At 41.0% G+C, this 18304-nt stretch overlaps 1 protein-coding gene and 1 long non-coding RNA gene across 2 annotated transcripts; both read right to left on the bottom strand.

The window, feature by feature from the left end:
* Positions 1-1785: 1785 nt before the first annotated feature.
* On the bottom strand, positions 1786-5317 carry LOC135547218 (plasma membrane ascorbate-dependent reductase CYBRD1-like). Its single transcript, XM_064976002.1, has 4 exons — positions 5074-5317; positions 4087-4295; positions 3684-3838; positions 1786-3573 (listed from the first exon to the last, which is right to left on the bottom strand). Exons 1-4 carry the CDS (start codon positions 5297-5299, stop codon positions 3300-3302), a joined length of 864 nt encoding a protein of 287 aa, XP_064832074.1. The 5' UTR covers positions 5300-5317; the 3' UTR covers positions 1786-3299.
* Positions 5318-15952: 10635 nt separating this feature from the next.
* Positions 15953-18304, bottom strand: LOC135546929 (uncharacterized). The gene is made up of 4 exons (XR_010456641.1): positions 17311-18304; positions 16832-16949; positions 16421-16576; positions 15953-16224 (listed from the first exon to the last, which is right to left on the bottom strand). It is a non-coding gene; the product is annotated as an uncharacterized LOC135546929 (long non-coding RNA).

Below are 18304 nucleotides of genomic sequence, written 5' to 3'. Positions count from 1 at the left end.
CATCCAGGACTTCTTTAATTATTTTTGCAAGTAGTAAGGCTAATATCTTATAGTCATTATTAAGACAAGTTGGACCCCAGTTATCGATAAGCAGTACTTCTTTTTTAGGCTTAGGTATCATTGTTATTAACCCCTGACTCATTGTAGGAGGGAGAACATTGTTTTTAATACTCTCTAAAAAAGACTTGTAAATGTATGGCTGTCCCTGCATGCCGGTCGGTAGACGCGTCACACTCCCTCATCACATTGGTCGTTTCCCAATAACCTGAAACCGGCAAACGCTTCATCAAACTCCCTCGTCTGATTGGTTGACTATGTGGGCGTTCTGACTTTGTGGCTGTGGTAACTAGTGCCGACCCCCAACACAATGGCTAGAAGGGATCCAGCTTTTATCAAATTAACGTATTTTTTGTTGCATGTTTAATTCATGCTACGTTAATTCAACTAACCTGCTAAGAGAAGTCAATACAACGTTAATTTGACAAAAACTGGATATTTTTTGTAGCCATGACCCAACATAACGGATGTGTAATTGCGGAATTACGTATGCAGAAGAGCGACAGTCAAATGAATATCCGCAGCAGAGATTTGCTAGAAATCATCTTACGACGCCAGTAGGGAGCACTGTCTACTCAAAGTACTAAGATCGCAGTTGCGGCTAATGAAGATAAGTGTTACTGGAGAAATACATGTCCCAGTCCTGACAATTTTTCTGCATGTGATACTATGATTTGGATCCAAGGTGTGAAATTCCATTGACCCTACAGATAATATATACATACATACCGTTCAAAAGTTTGGGGACAATTAGAAATGTCCTTGTTTTTGAAAGAAAATCACTTTTTTTAACCATTAAAATAACACCAAATTCATCAGAAATACAGTGTAGACTTTGTTAATGTTGTAAATGAATATTGTAGCTGGAAACGGCTGAATTAAAAAAGCAATTATGGAAAATCTACATAGGTAGGCTCATTATCAGCAACCATCACTCCTGTGTTTCAATGGCACGTTGTGTTAGCTAATCCAAGTTTATAATTTTAAAGGCTAATTGATCATTAGAAAACCCATTTGCAGTTATGTTAGCACAGCTGAGAACTGTTGTTCTGATTTAAAGAAGCAATAAAACTTGCCTTCTTTAGACTAGTTTACTATCTGGAGCATCAACATTTGTGGGTTCGATTACAGGCTCAAAATGGCCAGAAACAAAGAACTAACTGTCTTCTGAAACTTGTCAGTCTATTCTTGTTCTGAGAAATGGCTATTCCATGTGAGAAATTGCCAAGAAACTGAAGATCTGGTACAACGCTGTGTACTACTCCCTTCACAGAACAGAGCAAACTGGCCCTAACCAGAATAGAAAGAATTTGAGGCCCCAATGCACAACTGAGCAAGAGGACAAGTACATTAGCATGTCTAGTCTGAGAAACAGACACCTCACAAGTCCTTAACTGGCAGCTTCATTAAATAGTACCCGCAAAACACCAGTCTCAACGTCAACAGTGAAGAGGCGACTCTGGGATGCTGTCCTTCTAGGCAGAGTTGCAAAGAAAAAGACATATCTCAGACTGGCCAATAAAAAGAAAAGATTAAGATGGGCAAAAGAACACAGAAACTGGACAGAGGAACTCTGCCTAGAAGGCCAACATCTCGGAGTCGCCTCTTCGCTGTTGACATTGAGACTGTTGTTTTGTGGTTAATGAAGCTGCCAGTGATCAAAATGCAACAAAAATGTATATAGACGTCATGTTTACAAACATGCTGGTAATGTTATAATGTAGTAAATCCTTTGTAAAATATGCTTTAATACTATTAAGCAGCAATCATGAATTCCTCACTGATTTAAATCAATAGTATATTAAACACGAGTAATGATTAAATTTGTGTTTGCCTATATTGCCTTTAAGTAGACCTGTATGTAATAATACATATATTTGGATTATAATGGATTCACCCCTCACACCTAAAGATGTGTTTGTTCTGTAAATCTTGCCTTAAATGAAAATAATAACACTGAAGAATACAGTATGTAATCATTATAAAAGTTACACAAATGTAAGGAATATGTACACTGAACAAAAATATATACGCAACATTTCATGAGCTGAAATAAAAGGTCCTTGAAATTTTCCATGAACACAAAAAGCTAATTACACAGGTGCACCTTGTGATGGGGACAATAAAAGGCCACTCTAAAATGTGCAGTTTTGTCACACAACGCCACAGATTTGAGGGAGCGTGTAATTGGCATGCTGACTGCAGGAATGTCCACCAGAGCCGTTGCCAGATAATTGCATGTTAATTTCTCTACCATAAGCGTTCTCCAATGTTGTTTTAGAGAATTTGGCAGTACGTCCAACCGGCTTCACAACCGCCGACCACATTCATGGCATCATGTGGGAAAGTGGTTTACTGATGTCAAAGTTGTGAACAAAGTGCCACATGGTGGCGGTGGGTTTCTGGGCAGGTATAAGCTACGGACAACGAACACACTTTCATTTTATCGATGGCAATTTGAATGCACAGAGATTACGTGACAAGATTTTGAGGCCCATTGTCATGCCATTCATCCGCCGCCATCACCTCATGATAATGCACGGCCCCATGTCGCAAGGATCTGTACTAAATTCCTGGAAGCTGAAAATGTCCCAGTTCTTCCATAGCCTGCATACTCACCAGACATGTCACGCATTGAGCATGTTTGGGGATGCTCTGGATCGACGTGTACGACAGCGTGTTCCAGTTCCCGCCGGTATCCAACAACTTCGCACAGCCATTGAAGAGGAGTGGGACAACATTCTACAGGCCACAACCAACAGCCTGATCAATTATATGTGAAGGAGATTTCATACTGCATGAGACAAATGGTGGTCACACCAGATACTGTTTTTCTGATCCACGCCCCTACTAAAAAGGTATCTGTGACCAACAGATGCATATCTGTATTTCCAGTCATGTGAAATCCATAGATTAGGGCCTAATTTATTTAAATTGACTGATTTCCTTACTGTAACTCAGTAAAATCTTTGACATTGTTGCATTTATATTTTTGTTCAGTATATTTGATAATCTTCAATAGGCTAGTTCAATCCTTTTATCAAATCATTGTCCATTACATTCAATTACATCAAATAAAAAAAACACTGTTTAAAGATCAACATTCTGGAACTGTTGGAAACAATTCCTCAAGGTGCTATTTGGAACAAAGGTTTACATTTGCTGAGGGAATGCCAGTAGATAAATGCAACTTGTTAAAGCATCAACAGACAGACAGAATCAGCAGTTGGATTTCATGTTACTCAGTTGACCTGTCCGGAGTCCTCCAATTTACCACTCCTTCTCCTGGCATCTCCATTGCCTTTGGGGTCAATCAGGTCAGTTTGTTGAGACACTTTGATGCCAACTGACCCACCCCCGTTAGTAGGCGGGGAGCGCAGGACCTGCTCACTGGGGCGTTTCCAAGAGGGGCGAGTAGCTATCCAGAGGATGATTCCTCCAAAAATAACTATAAGTACTCCCAGCACATTCACAAAGGTGGCCTCTGGGGGAGAGTCTTTGTAACTGGGATTTTTCCTGAGAGACAAAGAAGAGAGTTAGCTATAGCTGTAATATGTTTATAAAATGGGGTCTCTAAGTACCAAAGTTTAGTGTATGTCCCATATTTCCCATATTATAAAACTTACAGGCCAAAAATTAGCTTCTCTGTGATACCCATAAGTGCAGTGGCTATGACACTGGTAAAGATGAACAGGCCACTGTAGATGTGCAGGGGCATAAACGCTGCTCTCAGGTATGTAGGGGTGATGGGTACCAGGTATATACACACTCCCAGGACAAGCTGCTCAGTAAAAGAAGGAAACATCAGGAAACTCTGTCAAGCATTGTAATGAAGAATGGAATATACCGGTCTTACTGTGCCATAAAATCTACTTCATAAACAGCCTACACAAGTGTCCATGCATAGAGCTGTAGTTAAATAGTACAAAAAAGATCTATTAAAATGATACTTTATGACAAAGCTTTATAACAATATAATACATTATGAAGCATCATAATAGGCTACACAAGATATTTTGGTGTACTTACCTGTAGTGAATATAGTATCACAGCTGCTAGCCCCACCCAGCTGTGCAGGCTGTACATGTTGTGGATATTTTGTGAGTTGTGGAAGTCGAATACTGCTACCAGAGATATGGCAGCGAAAATGAAGGCCAGTATGTTTAAGCCAGCATGAATAAACTTCATCATTAACTTGCTGCACTTCCAGGTCCATGGCAACCTATACACGATAATGGCTGAAACCGACAAAAAATAGCCTACTTATTCAACTGATGTTGAATCATGAAAATGCATTCAAACCAAAGAGATTGAATGTGAATAATACTCTGAGATGAGCAATTTTTGCTACACGTACCAGATGCTGTAACATCCTGTTTCTTACATCACTATGAGGTAGGCCTACTTCTGCACAATAAAATAAGGCCACCGCATTATATCGTTTTCATTTTGTTTAGTTTAAGCGGGTAGGCCAATAAAATCATTTTAAACTAACGTAATCCCAATCACATACAAATCAAAGTTACTGTGTAATTTAAGTTATTTAAGCTACACTCAAGGAAATAGCCTACTTCAAGTGGAAAAATGCACATGGTCTGGAATGTTGGTAGAAAATCTGAGTATAACTCATTCACTTCAACTGTGTAAAGAATCAAAGGGTCTTCTTTTACTCAGAAATGCATCAGTGCAACATTAGCATAGATCGTGATCTAACATATTTGTATACAACAAAACTATGATAATAAAGCAAACAACCGAAACGGTTTAGAAAACAATGCATATTTCTTTCGATAATAGTACCCTGACAGTGAATAGATACAATCTAGCCCTTTCTTTGGGTTAACGTTACTTCGGAATCTTGGGAGAAAAATCTTCCAGGTTCCAAATGGCTTGGTGAAATAACTTTCAGATCAAAATAACTTGTTAAACCGAAGACCGTGTCGGCCCAACTCAATCGCTTCAGATTTAGTTGAATTCTGTACTTGAGAGAGTAATAAACATGTACAAACTTCTCACCAATTCCCTGCATAAAAATGAACCCGGTAACGATTAAAACCGGGTGCCAATTGAATTCGGCCAGTCCTCCATCCCATGCTAAACCTTCCTTGAAGTAGAATACCCATCTCAAAACAAAAATTATCGAGACAAAACCAACTGTAACCGCAGCGGACAAAGCGAACAGGAACTGCTTGAAATTCTCCATTGCCATCTCTAACAGCACGAACGCCAACACTGGATTCATGTAGGAAGTGATTTGAGGAATTTCAAGTGGGGAGGGGGGGGGGGGCGGTCGTGAGTAATTATTTTCCAATAACAAATCTGAAAAAGTTTTGTAACCTCCGTTGTTACAAATGGGTCAGTCAGAACAGACTGGTCTCATAGACAAGACGTAACATAGTAATCGGTCAGTCCGGGACCATCAAATTAGTATGATATGTTACGTTTGGTATGGTTACATACGACAGAAGCCAAAATGAAAGGATGATGGTTGGTCTGGGTGGAACGGTGGGCGTATAACATAAATGTATAATAACTCCAAGGCTGCATGTTGGAATCTCATCAGACAATTTCAGTTAATTAGCAACGTTCAACTTCTTACTGCTTTTTAGCTTCAAATTGTAAATTCGTAACATATCATACGAAATGGATTATGGACATTCACAAATGAATACATACCATACAAAATTTACATTTACATTAAAAATGTAACATATCATACTAAATGGAGAGTTACATATTTAGGTAAAGAATGATACGAAATGCACCGAGACCAGGTTACACAGACACAGCAGATATAAAAACAGATCACCAATGGGGCCGTGCACAACATTAGCATGAGCAACAATAAAATAATCGATGTCGCTGTTCAAAATATCCCAATTGAAACGGATTCAAACAGATAAAAAATTGTGGAATAATGCCACAATTGAACAAGATAATGCTCATACAAAATCAACAAAAGAAATATGTTGAATTCGAACTGTGGATGTATTTGAATTCAGAATTGCATTGGGGGCATTCTTATTTGCACTGTACAGCCTAACCTATGAAATGGGAAATCAGCCTACTCAGTGACACCCACAGAACACAACTGTAAAGAGTTTACACAAATAGTAGCATCTCAGCTCTTATTGTGGGACTCTGAAACCACTGAAATGAGCAACATTCAGCTCACCCGTATAAATATGTAAAAATATTTTTTTAAATATACAGCACCAGTCAAGTTTGGACACACCTACTCATTCAAGGATTTTCTTTATTTTTACTATTTTCTACATTGTAGAATAATATTGAAGACATCAAAACTATGAAATAACACATATGGAATCATGTATTAACCAAAACAGTGTTAAAAAATCCAAATATATTTTAGATTCTAGAAAGTAGCCACCCTTTGCCTTGACAGCTTTGCACACTCTTGGCATTCTCTCAACCAGCTTAACCTGGAATGCTTTTCCAACAGTCTTGAAGGAGTTCCCACATATGCTGAGCACTTGTTGCCTGCTTTTCCTTCACTCTACGGTCTAACTCATCTCAAATCATCTCAATTGGGTTGAGGTCAGGTGATTGTGGAGGCCAGGTCATCTGATGCAGCACCCCATCACTCTCCTTTTTGGTCAAATAGCCCTTACACAGCCTGGAGGTGTGTTGGGTCATTGTCTTGTTGAAAAACAAATAATAGTCCCACTAAGCGCAAACCAGATAGGATGGCGTATTGCTGCAGAATGCTGTGGTTTAATTATTTATTTACTAAATACCTAACTAATCACACATAATTATATATACACAGAATGCAAATTATGTCATACAGAAAACGTCCCTGGTGACGGAGCCAACATAATTTCTTGTTACGCAAAGGTAAGGGGGTTGGGTTTGAGTGAAAGAGTGGGAAGACTGAGGAACAAAGGGAGAAGCCATGCTATCGTAAATACAGTATCTTATGCATTCTAAATTACCTCCAATTTGGAAAAGGAAAATGCAATAAATATTTACTCTGAGTTGGGCTTCGGTAGGTTGGTCGTAGATGCTGGCTGTGTTGGCCAACAGAGATCTTCCTGTAGTCGGAAGAATGTCTATGGTGGTAAATTGAATAGGTTGTAGTATCGTCGTTGTGTGTTAGACTGGATACGTCGTCCGTCCTTTCCAAGCCCACGTTTACAGCGCCCGCTGCTATCTCAACGGCTAGGAGGTATCACTTCTGTAGTGAATAAGAGTTCAAAGTTCATACCATTCGCAACCAAAGCTCACGCTGAGGTTGGCTAAGTTCTGTAGTTGACGTGTTAGTCCTTTTAACGTAGGACCATCGTCCTCACATCCTCGGAACAGAAGGTTACATTTTCGTCAAGGGCTTATATAGTGGAGGGAGAGAAGGGTGTGTTTCATAGTTTATAACCCATGTCTCTTCACAGGGGCGGTGTCACGACTTCCACCGAAGGTGGCTCCCCTGCCTGTTCGGGCGGCGCTCGGCGGTCGTCGTAGCCGGTCTACTAGCCGCCACCGATCCCCTTTTCCTTTTCTGTTTGTTTGGTCTTATTGGTTGCACCTGTCTCTTATTTTTATTTTGATTCAGTCTATTTAAGCCTGTTAGGCCCGCCTGTTTTTGTGTGGGCTTGTTTTTCTGTTAGTCAGGTTGTGCGTGGTGTGTACCTGTCCGTTTGTGCCCCGTGTTGGGTTGGACAATTTTGTGTCGATTTTCGCCTGTTGATTCTGGCGTTCGCTTTGGAAACCTAATAAAGTCGGTTTCCCCAGTTCCTCTGCTCTCTGCATTTGACTCCGCACCCACCACACCAGGCATTGTGACAGGCAGGCCACTGATTGAGCAGAGTTCTAACCTTATGAACACCCAATTCTCTCATTTGGAAGCTAAAATTACATTTAATCTTTTCACAAATAGTTTCATATTCAAACATTTAAATTGCACAACAATTCCATGTGAATCTGATAACTAGAATGTGTAGACTTTCCCCAGATACAGTTAATGTCGTCCTGTCATCAGTCATAACGTCTCAGATGACAACCGAACTGACATCATATTCATTAAGTACCAACGCATATTTTCAACTGGTTCTATTACCCACATATGGTTCCTTTCCCCCCACCGTTTGATGTTCCCAGACTCTCTATGTTTAACAAAGGCTATTCAAGAGTCTTTCAGTAGAGTCAAGAAAGAGGGGGGAGAAAGGTATCTATGGGGGTAGGGGGTCATAAACCTTACCCACAGGCCAACGTCATGACATAGTAATGATGGACTGTCGTTTCGCTTGGCTTATTTGGGCTGTTCTTGCCATAATATGGACTTGGTCTTTTACCAAATAGGGCTATCATCTGTATACCAACCCTACCTTGTCACAACACAACACAACTGATTGGCTCAAACACAGTGAGAAGGAAAGAATTTCCACAAATTTACTTTGAACAAGGCACACCTGTTAATTGAAATGCATTCCAGGTGACTACCTCATGAAGCTGGTTGAGAAAACGCCAAGAGTGTGCAAAGCTGTCAAAGGCAAAAGGTGGCTAATTTGAAGAATCTCAAATATAAAATATATTTTGACTTTTTTAACACTTTCATTTGGTTACTTAGTGCATGTAAACCTCTGACCCACTGGAATTATGATACAGTGAAATAATCTGTCTGTAAACAATTGTTGGAAAATGAATTGTGTCATGCACAAAGTAGATGTCCTAACCGTTCATTTCTTTACCATAATCCGCCTCCAATGTCGTTTTAGAGAATTTGACAGTACGTCCAACCGGCCTCACAACCGCAGACCACATGTAACCACGCCAGCCCAGGACCTCCACATCCAGCTTATTTACTGTCTGAGATCAGCCATCTGGACTGCTGATGAAACTGAGGGTTTGCACAACCGATGAATTTCTGCACAAACCGTCAGAAACCATCTCGGGGAATCTCATCTGCGTGCTCGTCGTCCTCACCATGATCGTGAACTGACTGTAGTTTGGCGTCGTAACGGACTTCAGTGGGTAAATGCTCACCGTCGATGGTCACTGGACCGCTGGAGAAGTGTGCTCTTCACGGGTGAATCCCGGTTTCAACTGTACCGGGCAGATGGCAGACAGAGTGCATGGCATTGTGGGGGCAAGCGGTTTGTTGAACTCAACGTTGTGAACAAAGTGCCCAATAGTGGCGGTGGGTTTATGGCATGGGCAGGCATAAGCTACGGACAATAAACACAATTGCGTTTTATCGATGGCAATTTGAATGCACAGAAATACCGTGATGAGATCCTGAGGCCCATTGTCATGCCATTAATCCGCCGCCATCACCTCAGGTTTCAGCATGATAATGCACAGTCCCATGTTGCAAGGATCTGTACACAGTTCCCGGAAGCTAAAAATGTCCTGCAGACATGTCACCCACTGAGCAAAACTTGATGATTGAGTTGGAGGCGTGCATGGCCATGCAGTCGTGGGTGAACAAGGAGTACACGAGGGGGCTGAGCACGCACCCTTGTGGGGCCCCATTGTTGAGGGTCAGCAAAGTGGAGATGTTTTTTCCTACCTTCACCACCTGGGGGTGGCCCGTCAAAGTCCAGGACCCAATTGCACAGGGTGGGGTTGAGACCCCGGGCCTCCAGCTTGATGATGAGTTTGGAGGATACTATGGTGTTGAATGCTGAGCTGTAGTCAATGACCAGCATTCTTACGTACAGTAGGTATTCCTTTTGTCCAGATTGGATATGGCAGTGTGATGGCGATTGCGTCGTCTGTGAACCTGTTGGGGCGGTATTCAAACTGAAGTGGGTCTAGGGTGGCCGGTAAGGTGAAGGTGATATGATCCTTGACTAGTCATTTGAAGCACTTCATGATGACAGAAGTGAGTGCTACGGGGCGGTAGTCATTTAGTTCAGTTATCTTTGCCTTCTTGGGTACAAGAACAATGGTAGCCATCTTGAAGCATGTGGGGACAACAGACTGGGATAGGGAGCTATTTGAATATGTCTATAAACACACCAGCCAGCTGGTCTGTGCATGCTTTGAGGGTGCGGCTAGGGATGCCTTCTGAGCGCAGTACTTGTTAGCGGGCAGCGACGATTGGATTGTATTATCCTCAAAGTGGGCAAAGAAGGTGTTAAGTTTGTCTGAAAGCGTGATGTTGGTGTCCGTGATGCGGCTTGATTTCTTTTTGTAGTCTGTGATTTCCTGTAGACCCTGCCACATACGTCTCGTGTCTGAGCCGTTGAATTGCGACTCCACCTTGTCCCTGTACTGGTATTTCGCTGGTTTGATTGCCTTAAGGAGGGAATAGCTACACTGTTTATATTCAGACATATTCCAAGACATCTTTCCATGACTAAATGCGGTGTATCAGGCTTTCAGTTTGCCACCATCCATCCCCGGTTTCTGGTTAGGGTCGGTTTTAATAGTCACAGTGGGTACTGTACATCAGCTTCAATGCACTTCTTTATAATCGCGCTCAATGAGCTAGCGTATAGGTCGATGTTGTTCTCGGAGGCTGACCGGAACATATTCCAGTCCGTGTGATCAAAACAATCTTGAAGCGTGGCTTCGATTGTTCGGACCAGCGTTGGATGGTTCTCGTCACTGGTACATCCTGAGTTTTTGCCAATAAGACAGAAGGAGCAAAATGATGTCGTGGTTGGATTTGCCCGAAGGGAGGGCTTTGTATGCATTGTGGTAGTTAGAGTAGCAGTGGTCGAGGGTGTTGTGCATGCACATTGTGCAATCAATATGCTGAAAGAATTTAGGTAGACTTGTTCTCAAATTTGCTTTGTTAAAAAACCTAGCTACAATAAATGTAGCCTCAGGAGGTATGGTTTCCAGTTTGCATATAGTCCAGTTCCTTGATGGCCGTCTTGGTGTCTGCTTGAGGGGGAATGTACACATCTGTGACTATAACTGACGATAATTCTCTTGGTAGGTAAAATGGCCACCACTTGATTGTAATGAATTCTAGATCGGGTGAGCAGAAGGACTTGAGTTCCTGTATGTTGTTATGATTACACCGTGAGTGATTAATGATAAAGCATACACCCCCCGCCCTTCCTTTTCCCAGGGAGGTGTTTATATCTGTTGGTGCGATGCATGAAGAAGCCCGGTGGCTGAACCGATTCCAACAACATATACTGAGAGAGACATGTTTCCGTGAAACAGAGAATGTTACAATCTCTGATGTCCCTCTGGAAGGCAACCCTTGCTTGAATTTCATCTACCTTGTTGTCAAGAGACTGGACATTGGCTAGTAGTATACTCGGGACCGGTGTGCGATGTGCAATGTTTATGGAGCCTGGCCAGGTGGCCGCTTCATCTGTCCATTCTGCGGCTTCGTTGTTTTGGATCGCCTACTGGAATTAGCACCATTGTCCTGGGTGGTGGTCCGAACAGAGTATCCACTTCGGGAAGTCGTATTCCTGATCATGACGTTGGTAAGTTGACGTTGCTATGATATCCAATAGTTCTTCCCGGATATGTGTACAGTTTAAGTCGGAAGTTTACATACACTTAGGTTGGAGTCATTAAAACTCATTTTTCAACCACACCACAAATTTCTTGTTAACAACTATAGTTTTGGCAAGTCGGTTAGGATCTCTAATTCACTGTATCACAATTCCAGTGGTTCCGAAGTTTACATACACTAAGTTGACTGTGCCTTTAAACAGCTTGGAAAATTCCAGAAAATGATGTCATTGCTTTAGAAGCTTATGATAAGCTAATTGACATAGTTTGAGTCAATTGGAGGAGTACCTGTGGATGTATTTCAAGGCCTACCTTCAAAGTCAGTGCCTCTTTGCTTGACATCATGGGAAAATCAAAAGAAATCAGCCAAGACCTCAGAAAAAAATTGTAGACCTCATCAAGTCTGGTTCATCCTTGGGAGCAATTTCCAAATGCCTGAAGGTACCACGTTCATCTATACAAACAATAGTACGCAAGTATAAACACCATGGTCTCCTAGAGATGAATGTACTTTGGTGCAAAAAGTGCAAATCAATCCCAGAACAACAGCAAAGGACCTTGTGAAGATGCTGGAGGAAACAGGTACAAAGGTATCTATAGCCACAGTAAAACAAGTCCTATATTGACATAACCTGAAAGGCTGCTCAGCAAGGAAGAAGCCACTGCTCCAAAACCATCATAAAAAAAGCCAGACTACGGTTTGCAACTGAACATGGGGACAAAGATCATACTTTTTGGAGAAATGTCTGCTGGTCTGATGAAACAAAAATAGAACTGTTTGGCCATAATGACCATGTTTGGAGGAAAAAGGGGGAGGCTTGCAAGCCGAAGAACACCATCCCAGCCGTGAAGCACGGGGGTGGCAGCATCATGTTGTGGGGATGCTTTGCTGCAGGAGGGACTGGTGCACTTCACAAAATAGATGGCTTCATGAGGCAGGAAAATTGTGTGGACATATTGAAGCAACATCTCAAGACATCAGTCAGGAAGTTAAAGCTTGGTCGCAAATGGGTCTTCCAAATGGATAATAACCCCAAGCATACTTCCAAAGTTGTGGCAAAATGGCATAAGGACATCAAAGTCAAGGTATTGGAGTGGCCATCACAAAGCCCTGACCTCAATCCCAGAGAACATTTGTGGGCAAAACTGAAAAGCATGTGTGAGCAAGGAGGCCTACAAACCTGACTCAGTTACACCAGCTCTGTCAGGATGAATGGGCCAAAATTCACCCAACTTATTGTGGGAAGCTTATGGAAGGCTACCTGAAACATTTGACCCAAGTTAAACAATATAAAGGCAATGTTACCAAATACTAATTGAGTGTATGTAAACTTCTGACCCACTGGGAATGTGATGAAAGAAATAAAAGCTTAAATAAATCATTCTCTCAACTATTTTTCTGACATTTCACATTCTTAAAATAAAGTGCTGATCCTAACTGACCTAAAACAGGGAATTTTTACTCGGATTAAATGTTAGGAATTGTGAAAAACTGAGTTTAAATGTTTTTAGCTAAGGTGTATGTAAACTTCCGACTTCAACTGTAATAAGACTTAGAATTTCCTGGGGTGCAAGAAATAATATATTAAAAAACGTAATACTGCATAGTTTCCTAAGGACGCGAGGCGACCATCTCTGTCAGTGCCATACTGCAATGTATTCAGGAAATTTTCCAATTTATGGCACTCGGCTCTTGTGCTACCACTATTCATAAGTGCAAAGATAGTTGTGATCTTAACAATTATTGAACCATTCCTTGGCTTCCTTGTCTAGCTAAGATTCTTGAATCCTTGGTACATGTACAACTTTGGTATTTATTTATCTGAGAAATGTATTTTGAATGTAAACCAATCAGGGTTTAGGCCTGGGCATTGCACTATTACAGCAACCACTTTAGTTGTTAATGATTTTGTCAATGCTTTAGACACTAAAATGAAATGTGCTTCTTTGTTTGTGGACCTGCCAAAAAAAGAATAATATTTTTGTACCCCTTTTTTCTCCTCAGTTTTGTGATATCCAACTGGTAGTTACAGTTTTGTCCCATCGCTGTAACTCCCGTACGGACTCGGAAGAGGCGAACGTCGAGAGCCATGCATCCTCCGAAACACAACCCTGCCAAGCCGCATTGCTTCTTGACACACTGCTCGCTTAACCCGGAAGCCAGCCACACCAATGTGTCTGGGGAAACGCCATACATTTGGAGATTATAGTCAGTGTGCATGCGCCTGGTCCACCACAAGGAGTCACTAGAGCGCGATGGGTCAAGAACATCCCGGCCGGCCAAACCCTCACGACGCTGGGCCAAATGTGCACCGCCTCATGGGTCTCGCGGTTATGGCCGGGAAATCAAACCCGGGTCTGTAGTGATGCCTCAAGCACTGCGATGCACTGCCTTAGACTGATGCGCCACTCGGGAGGCCCTGTTAAAAACATTTGATACTGTTGATTATACTATTTTATTGAATAAGTTGTATTTTATAGGCCTGCACACTGACACCTGTTCAGGGTTAGCTTAGTGAGAGAACTTCAGTCATTGTGATTGATGGGGTTAAGTCTGAATTTCTTGAAGTGCATAAACAGGGGTTAATTTTGGGACCTGTTCTCTTCACTATTCATATAAACACCACTGATCAATCTGTAAAAAAAATGTACTTTATATATACAGTGCCTTGCGAAAGTATTCGGCCCCCTTGAACTTTGCAACCTTTTGCCACATTTCAGGCTTCAAACATAAAGATATAAAACTGTATTTTTTTGTGAAGAATCAACAACAAGTGGGACACAATCATGAAGTGGAACGACATTTATTGGATATTTCAAACTTTTTGAACAAATCATAAACTGAAAAATTAGGCGTGCAAAAGACCTGGATGTCGATTAAGGCAGCCCCCCGTACCTCTCTGATTCAGAGGGGTTTGGTTAAATGTGGAAGACACATTTCAGTTGATGGCATTCAGTTGTTCAACTGACTAGGTATCCCCCTATCACTTTCATTTTTTTCCCCCAGAGATGACAGTTTTGATACTAATCCCTGCACCCTGTATCAAAAAGTTGCCTGGACTTCGCCAAAGACCCGTAGATCTCTACATTTGACTATCTTTTTTGTTTACAAGGCCCCACTTCATATACTTCCATCTTATCTTACTTTGCTGGTGATTTATAGACACCTGAATTGCCTAGATACCTAGAGATTGCAATATGTCTTCCCTGGTAAAATAATAAAACAGAAAATATCCAGCAATTTCGCACATCCATTGAAGAGGAGCGGGACAACATACCACAGGCCACAATCAACAGCCTGATCAATTCTATGTGAAGGAGATGTATAACGCTGCATGGGGCAAATGGTGGTCACACCAGATACTGACTGGCATTCTTATCCACCGCCCTACTTTTTAAAAATACATTTAATGTGAAATCCATAGATTAGGGCATAATGAATTTATTTCAATTGACTGATTTCCTTATATGAACTGTCACCCTGTAAAATCTTTTAAATTGTTGCGTGTTGTGTTTATGTTTTTGTTCAGAGTATAAATATGCCCCCAATACAATTCTGAATTGAAATACATCCACAGTGCGATTTCAGATTTTTCAAATGAACTAAATTGTCTTTTGTTGAATTTTTATAAAAAGATTCCAACATTGTTTAGCATTATCTTGTCCAATTGTGGCATGATTCCACCATTTTATCCATTTGCATCACTTTCAATGGGGGACTTTTATTTTGAAGGTGAACTGCTGATCCCTCAAGTTGCTCACTCTAATGTTGTGCACAACACATGGGTGATCTTTTTCATAACTGCTATGTGTCTGTCTGGCCCTTTAGTAACAAAGGAGGTTACACAACTTTGGTGTTTGAAAACATTTGCAGACCTGATTTGGAAAATCATGACTTATGACCCAACCCCCCGAGTAACCTCATTAAATTTCTCTAGTTTGAGACATCACCTCAGGTCACTTCCTCCGTTAAATCCAGTGTTGGCGATGGAGAATTTCAAGTAATTTCTGTTCGCTTTGTTTGTGACCATTGGTTTTGTCTCAATAATGTTTGTTTTGAGATGGGTATTCTACTTCAAGGAAGGTTTAGCATGGGATGGAGGACAGGCCGAATTCAATTTGCACCCGGTTTTAACTGTTACCTACTCAGTGGCACTCACAGAACACAACTATGTAGAGTTTACACAAATATTAGCACCTTAGCTCTCATTGTGGGACTTTGAAACCACTGAAATGATTTACTGAATAAACAGATCAGGACCTTAGCTCTTCTTAAATTATAAAACTGTTTCAACACTGTTATTCAGTAAATTATGAAACTGAGACTTCCTTCATGTGTCCTCAAAATAAAATGGAGAAGTAGCCCAGTTAGGGAACAGGTTCGTTTCTAATAACAAAATATTAATGACAATTTCAGAAACTTTATTAGAGTACCAACATCTTGAAAAGAACAACAGGATGACAGCATGTAGTCATTATTGGAAAATAAATAAGTGTAAAAAAATAACTATTAAAACATATTCAACAGGGCTATTTTAGGAATATTTGTATTATTATATCATTAGCAGTTGAAAGGAATGTCCCATGATTATCCCAGCTTCAAGTCATTTCACTCATCTGCTTGTCCACAACTGATTTTGTAGACATGGCATATAAGTTATTATTCTTTGTCTGTTCAATGTGAACAATCGTATCTCTGTCAAAGAACAGCTTGTAGCTGTGAGTCTGAAACAAGCCAAGAGAATACATTTAATAAAAGTAATTTGAAAACGAGAGATTCACAAATATTCCACCTTTACACTAGCCTTGTTCGACCATCCCGAGCTTACGTTCTGTTAAAACAAAACGAGAGTGCAGCGGTCAGGATGGTGGATCAGGCTATCTTTACACAATATAACATACAATATTATAAAGAACTCACCGCATCCCCATGACTCTACAAGCGGAACCCTCTTCAGTAATGCTTCAGTGTTGTTGTGTGGAGTCTGACTTGGGCCTAATCCTCATCCTCTCTGTGGGTCACCTCCACAACAGCCAGAAGGTCAAGCTCATTCTAATACTCCACTGTCTGGAATATCTTTGAAGTAGCATATTGCAAGAGGCATCAACAAACACTCACCAGCAATAACCAATATGGCTGCATGGAATGCCACTGAATTGTCGCTAAAAGTAATTTAGTCAGAAGTCAAGTAAGGACAACAGCCCAACTTCTCATCAGAATACATAAGCGACTCACATTAACGGCAGTGAGGCAACTTTTGCGATGGGACTTTTCCTTAGAAATTGATTGGGCTGAAATTATACAGTATCAACCTAATCCTTTAGAATTTACCTCTTGCTCTGGGTCATCATTCAGCTGATGAAATCGTCTCTTCACTATGCGGCCTGAGGAGGTGATCCCTGGCCGATAATGGCTGATCACTGGCCATTACCACACTCTCCAAGGGTGTCTCAGGGGGAGCGGGATATGCAAAAATCACATTTCCATTTCACACCACGCACTTGTACAGGTTACACACTTGTACATACTATATATGAAACAGGACAAATATAAGCACCCCCTCCCCCTATTTTAGGTGACACTGATCTGAGAGGCAGCCTATGGAGGATAGAAGACAAGGGGTTTTATGAATCCAGCACAGCAGCAAGAAAGGCTCTTTTAACCCTTATATCTCTATGATGGAGAAAATATATCTCACATAAAATGTATTAAGACCAATGGATATATATGTGCCAAAACACTATGTTAACTAACATCACCTTGATGAGCTGTGATAGTATACTATATTGATATATCGAACTGTGACTCACTCAGAATTTTCAGCACACAAGGGGAAAGTATTTCAAGATTAAGACAAGGCATAGGATAACTATCATTGTGTGAAATCTGACTGATGAATAGCACTGAAATAAATACCATAATGCGTGTGTGTGTGGGGGTGGGTTAGAGTCATTTTATGGTGCAACATGGATGATTATTCCTGAGTCATCAGGGTGGAAGTAGATCAAGTCAGACTCCAGAGAACAGCGCTTTGTGTCTTGCATTCCATTCTTTGCGTATTAATGTGTACAGCGGGAATATTGCGGATATTTGTTCGGCTTATGACACCTACAAAGCCCATTGGACCTTTTCTCAAAGGGAATTTACTGTAATTATCTTGATCATAGAATGTCAAATGAGTGTATGTATAATGATTTAGCAGAAGCTTTCATTCAAAGCAACTTAGCACCAAAAAGTAGTTGTAACAATGGTGCTGCCAGTGCCATGCTCCAACCAGCTGAGCCATCGAGACATCCTTTTATTGGGGATTATTTGTGTTTCTCAGTAATACATTTGTTGTGACAGTTAAAGACAATGTCTGTCAAAGACACCTGCATCTTAAACTGACATGCACAAAAGGCTTTGACACACTATAGCAGCAGCATACTTAATATGCTTAACGGTCCAACTCATACGTTCCTTTATCTGGGCAACAATTACTGTGGTTGTTTAAAAAAAAGGAAACAAACATAGTTTCTTAGCAAAGAGCAATTTGTCAAGCAAGAATTGCTAGAACAACAATGCTAGGACAACACACTATGTTAACTCACATCATCTCGATGAGCTGTGATGGAAAACTCCTTCACTATATCGAACTGTGAATCACCCGCAAGTCTTCCTTATTATCCTTACCTCGTTAGAAGTCCGAAACAGCGAAAGAAAGTGTAGGCGCTATCAATGATAGAAATAATGACAGGCTAATAATGCATGTTTTCATGTTAATTTGAATTGGGGGATTAATAGCCTATCAGTCTAATCGAGGTG

This window comes from Oncorhynchus masou, chromosome 10 (assembly GCF_036934945.1).
Source record: "Oncorhynchus masou masou isolate Uvic2021 chromosome 10, UVic_Omas_1.1, whole genome shotgun sequence".
Taxonomy (NCBI): Eukaryota; Metazoa; Chordata; class Actinopteri; order Salmoniformes; family Salmonidae; genus Oncorhynchus; species Oncorhynchus masou.
The sequence above is the reverse complement of the archived record's forward strand: the minus strand, read 5'-3'. Positions and strand labels throughout refer to the sequence as shown.

Bases quoted from the DNA above. Each gene is read 5' to 3' on its own strand.
- LOC135547218 (XM_064976002.1), bottom strand. From the start codon at position 5,299: ATGAATCCAGTGTTGGCGTTCGTGCTGTTAGAGATGGCAATGGAGAAT. The intron at 4,296-5,073 runs GTGAGAAGTTTG...TGTCGGTTTCAG, and splicing joins CATTTTTATGCAGGGAATTG to CCATTATCGTGTATAGGTTG. The intron at 3,574-3,683 runs GTAAGTTTTATA...TTTGTCTCTCAG, and splicing joins GAGAAGCTAATTTTTGGCCT to GAAAAATCCCAGTTACAAAG.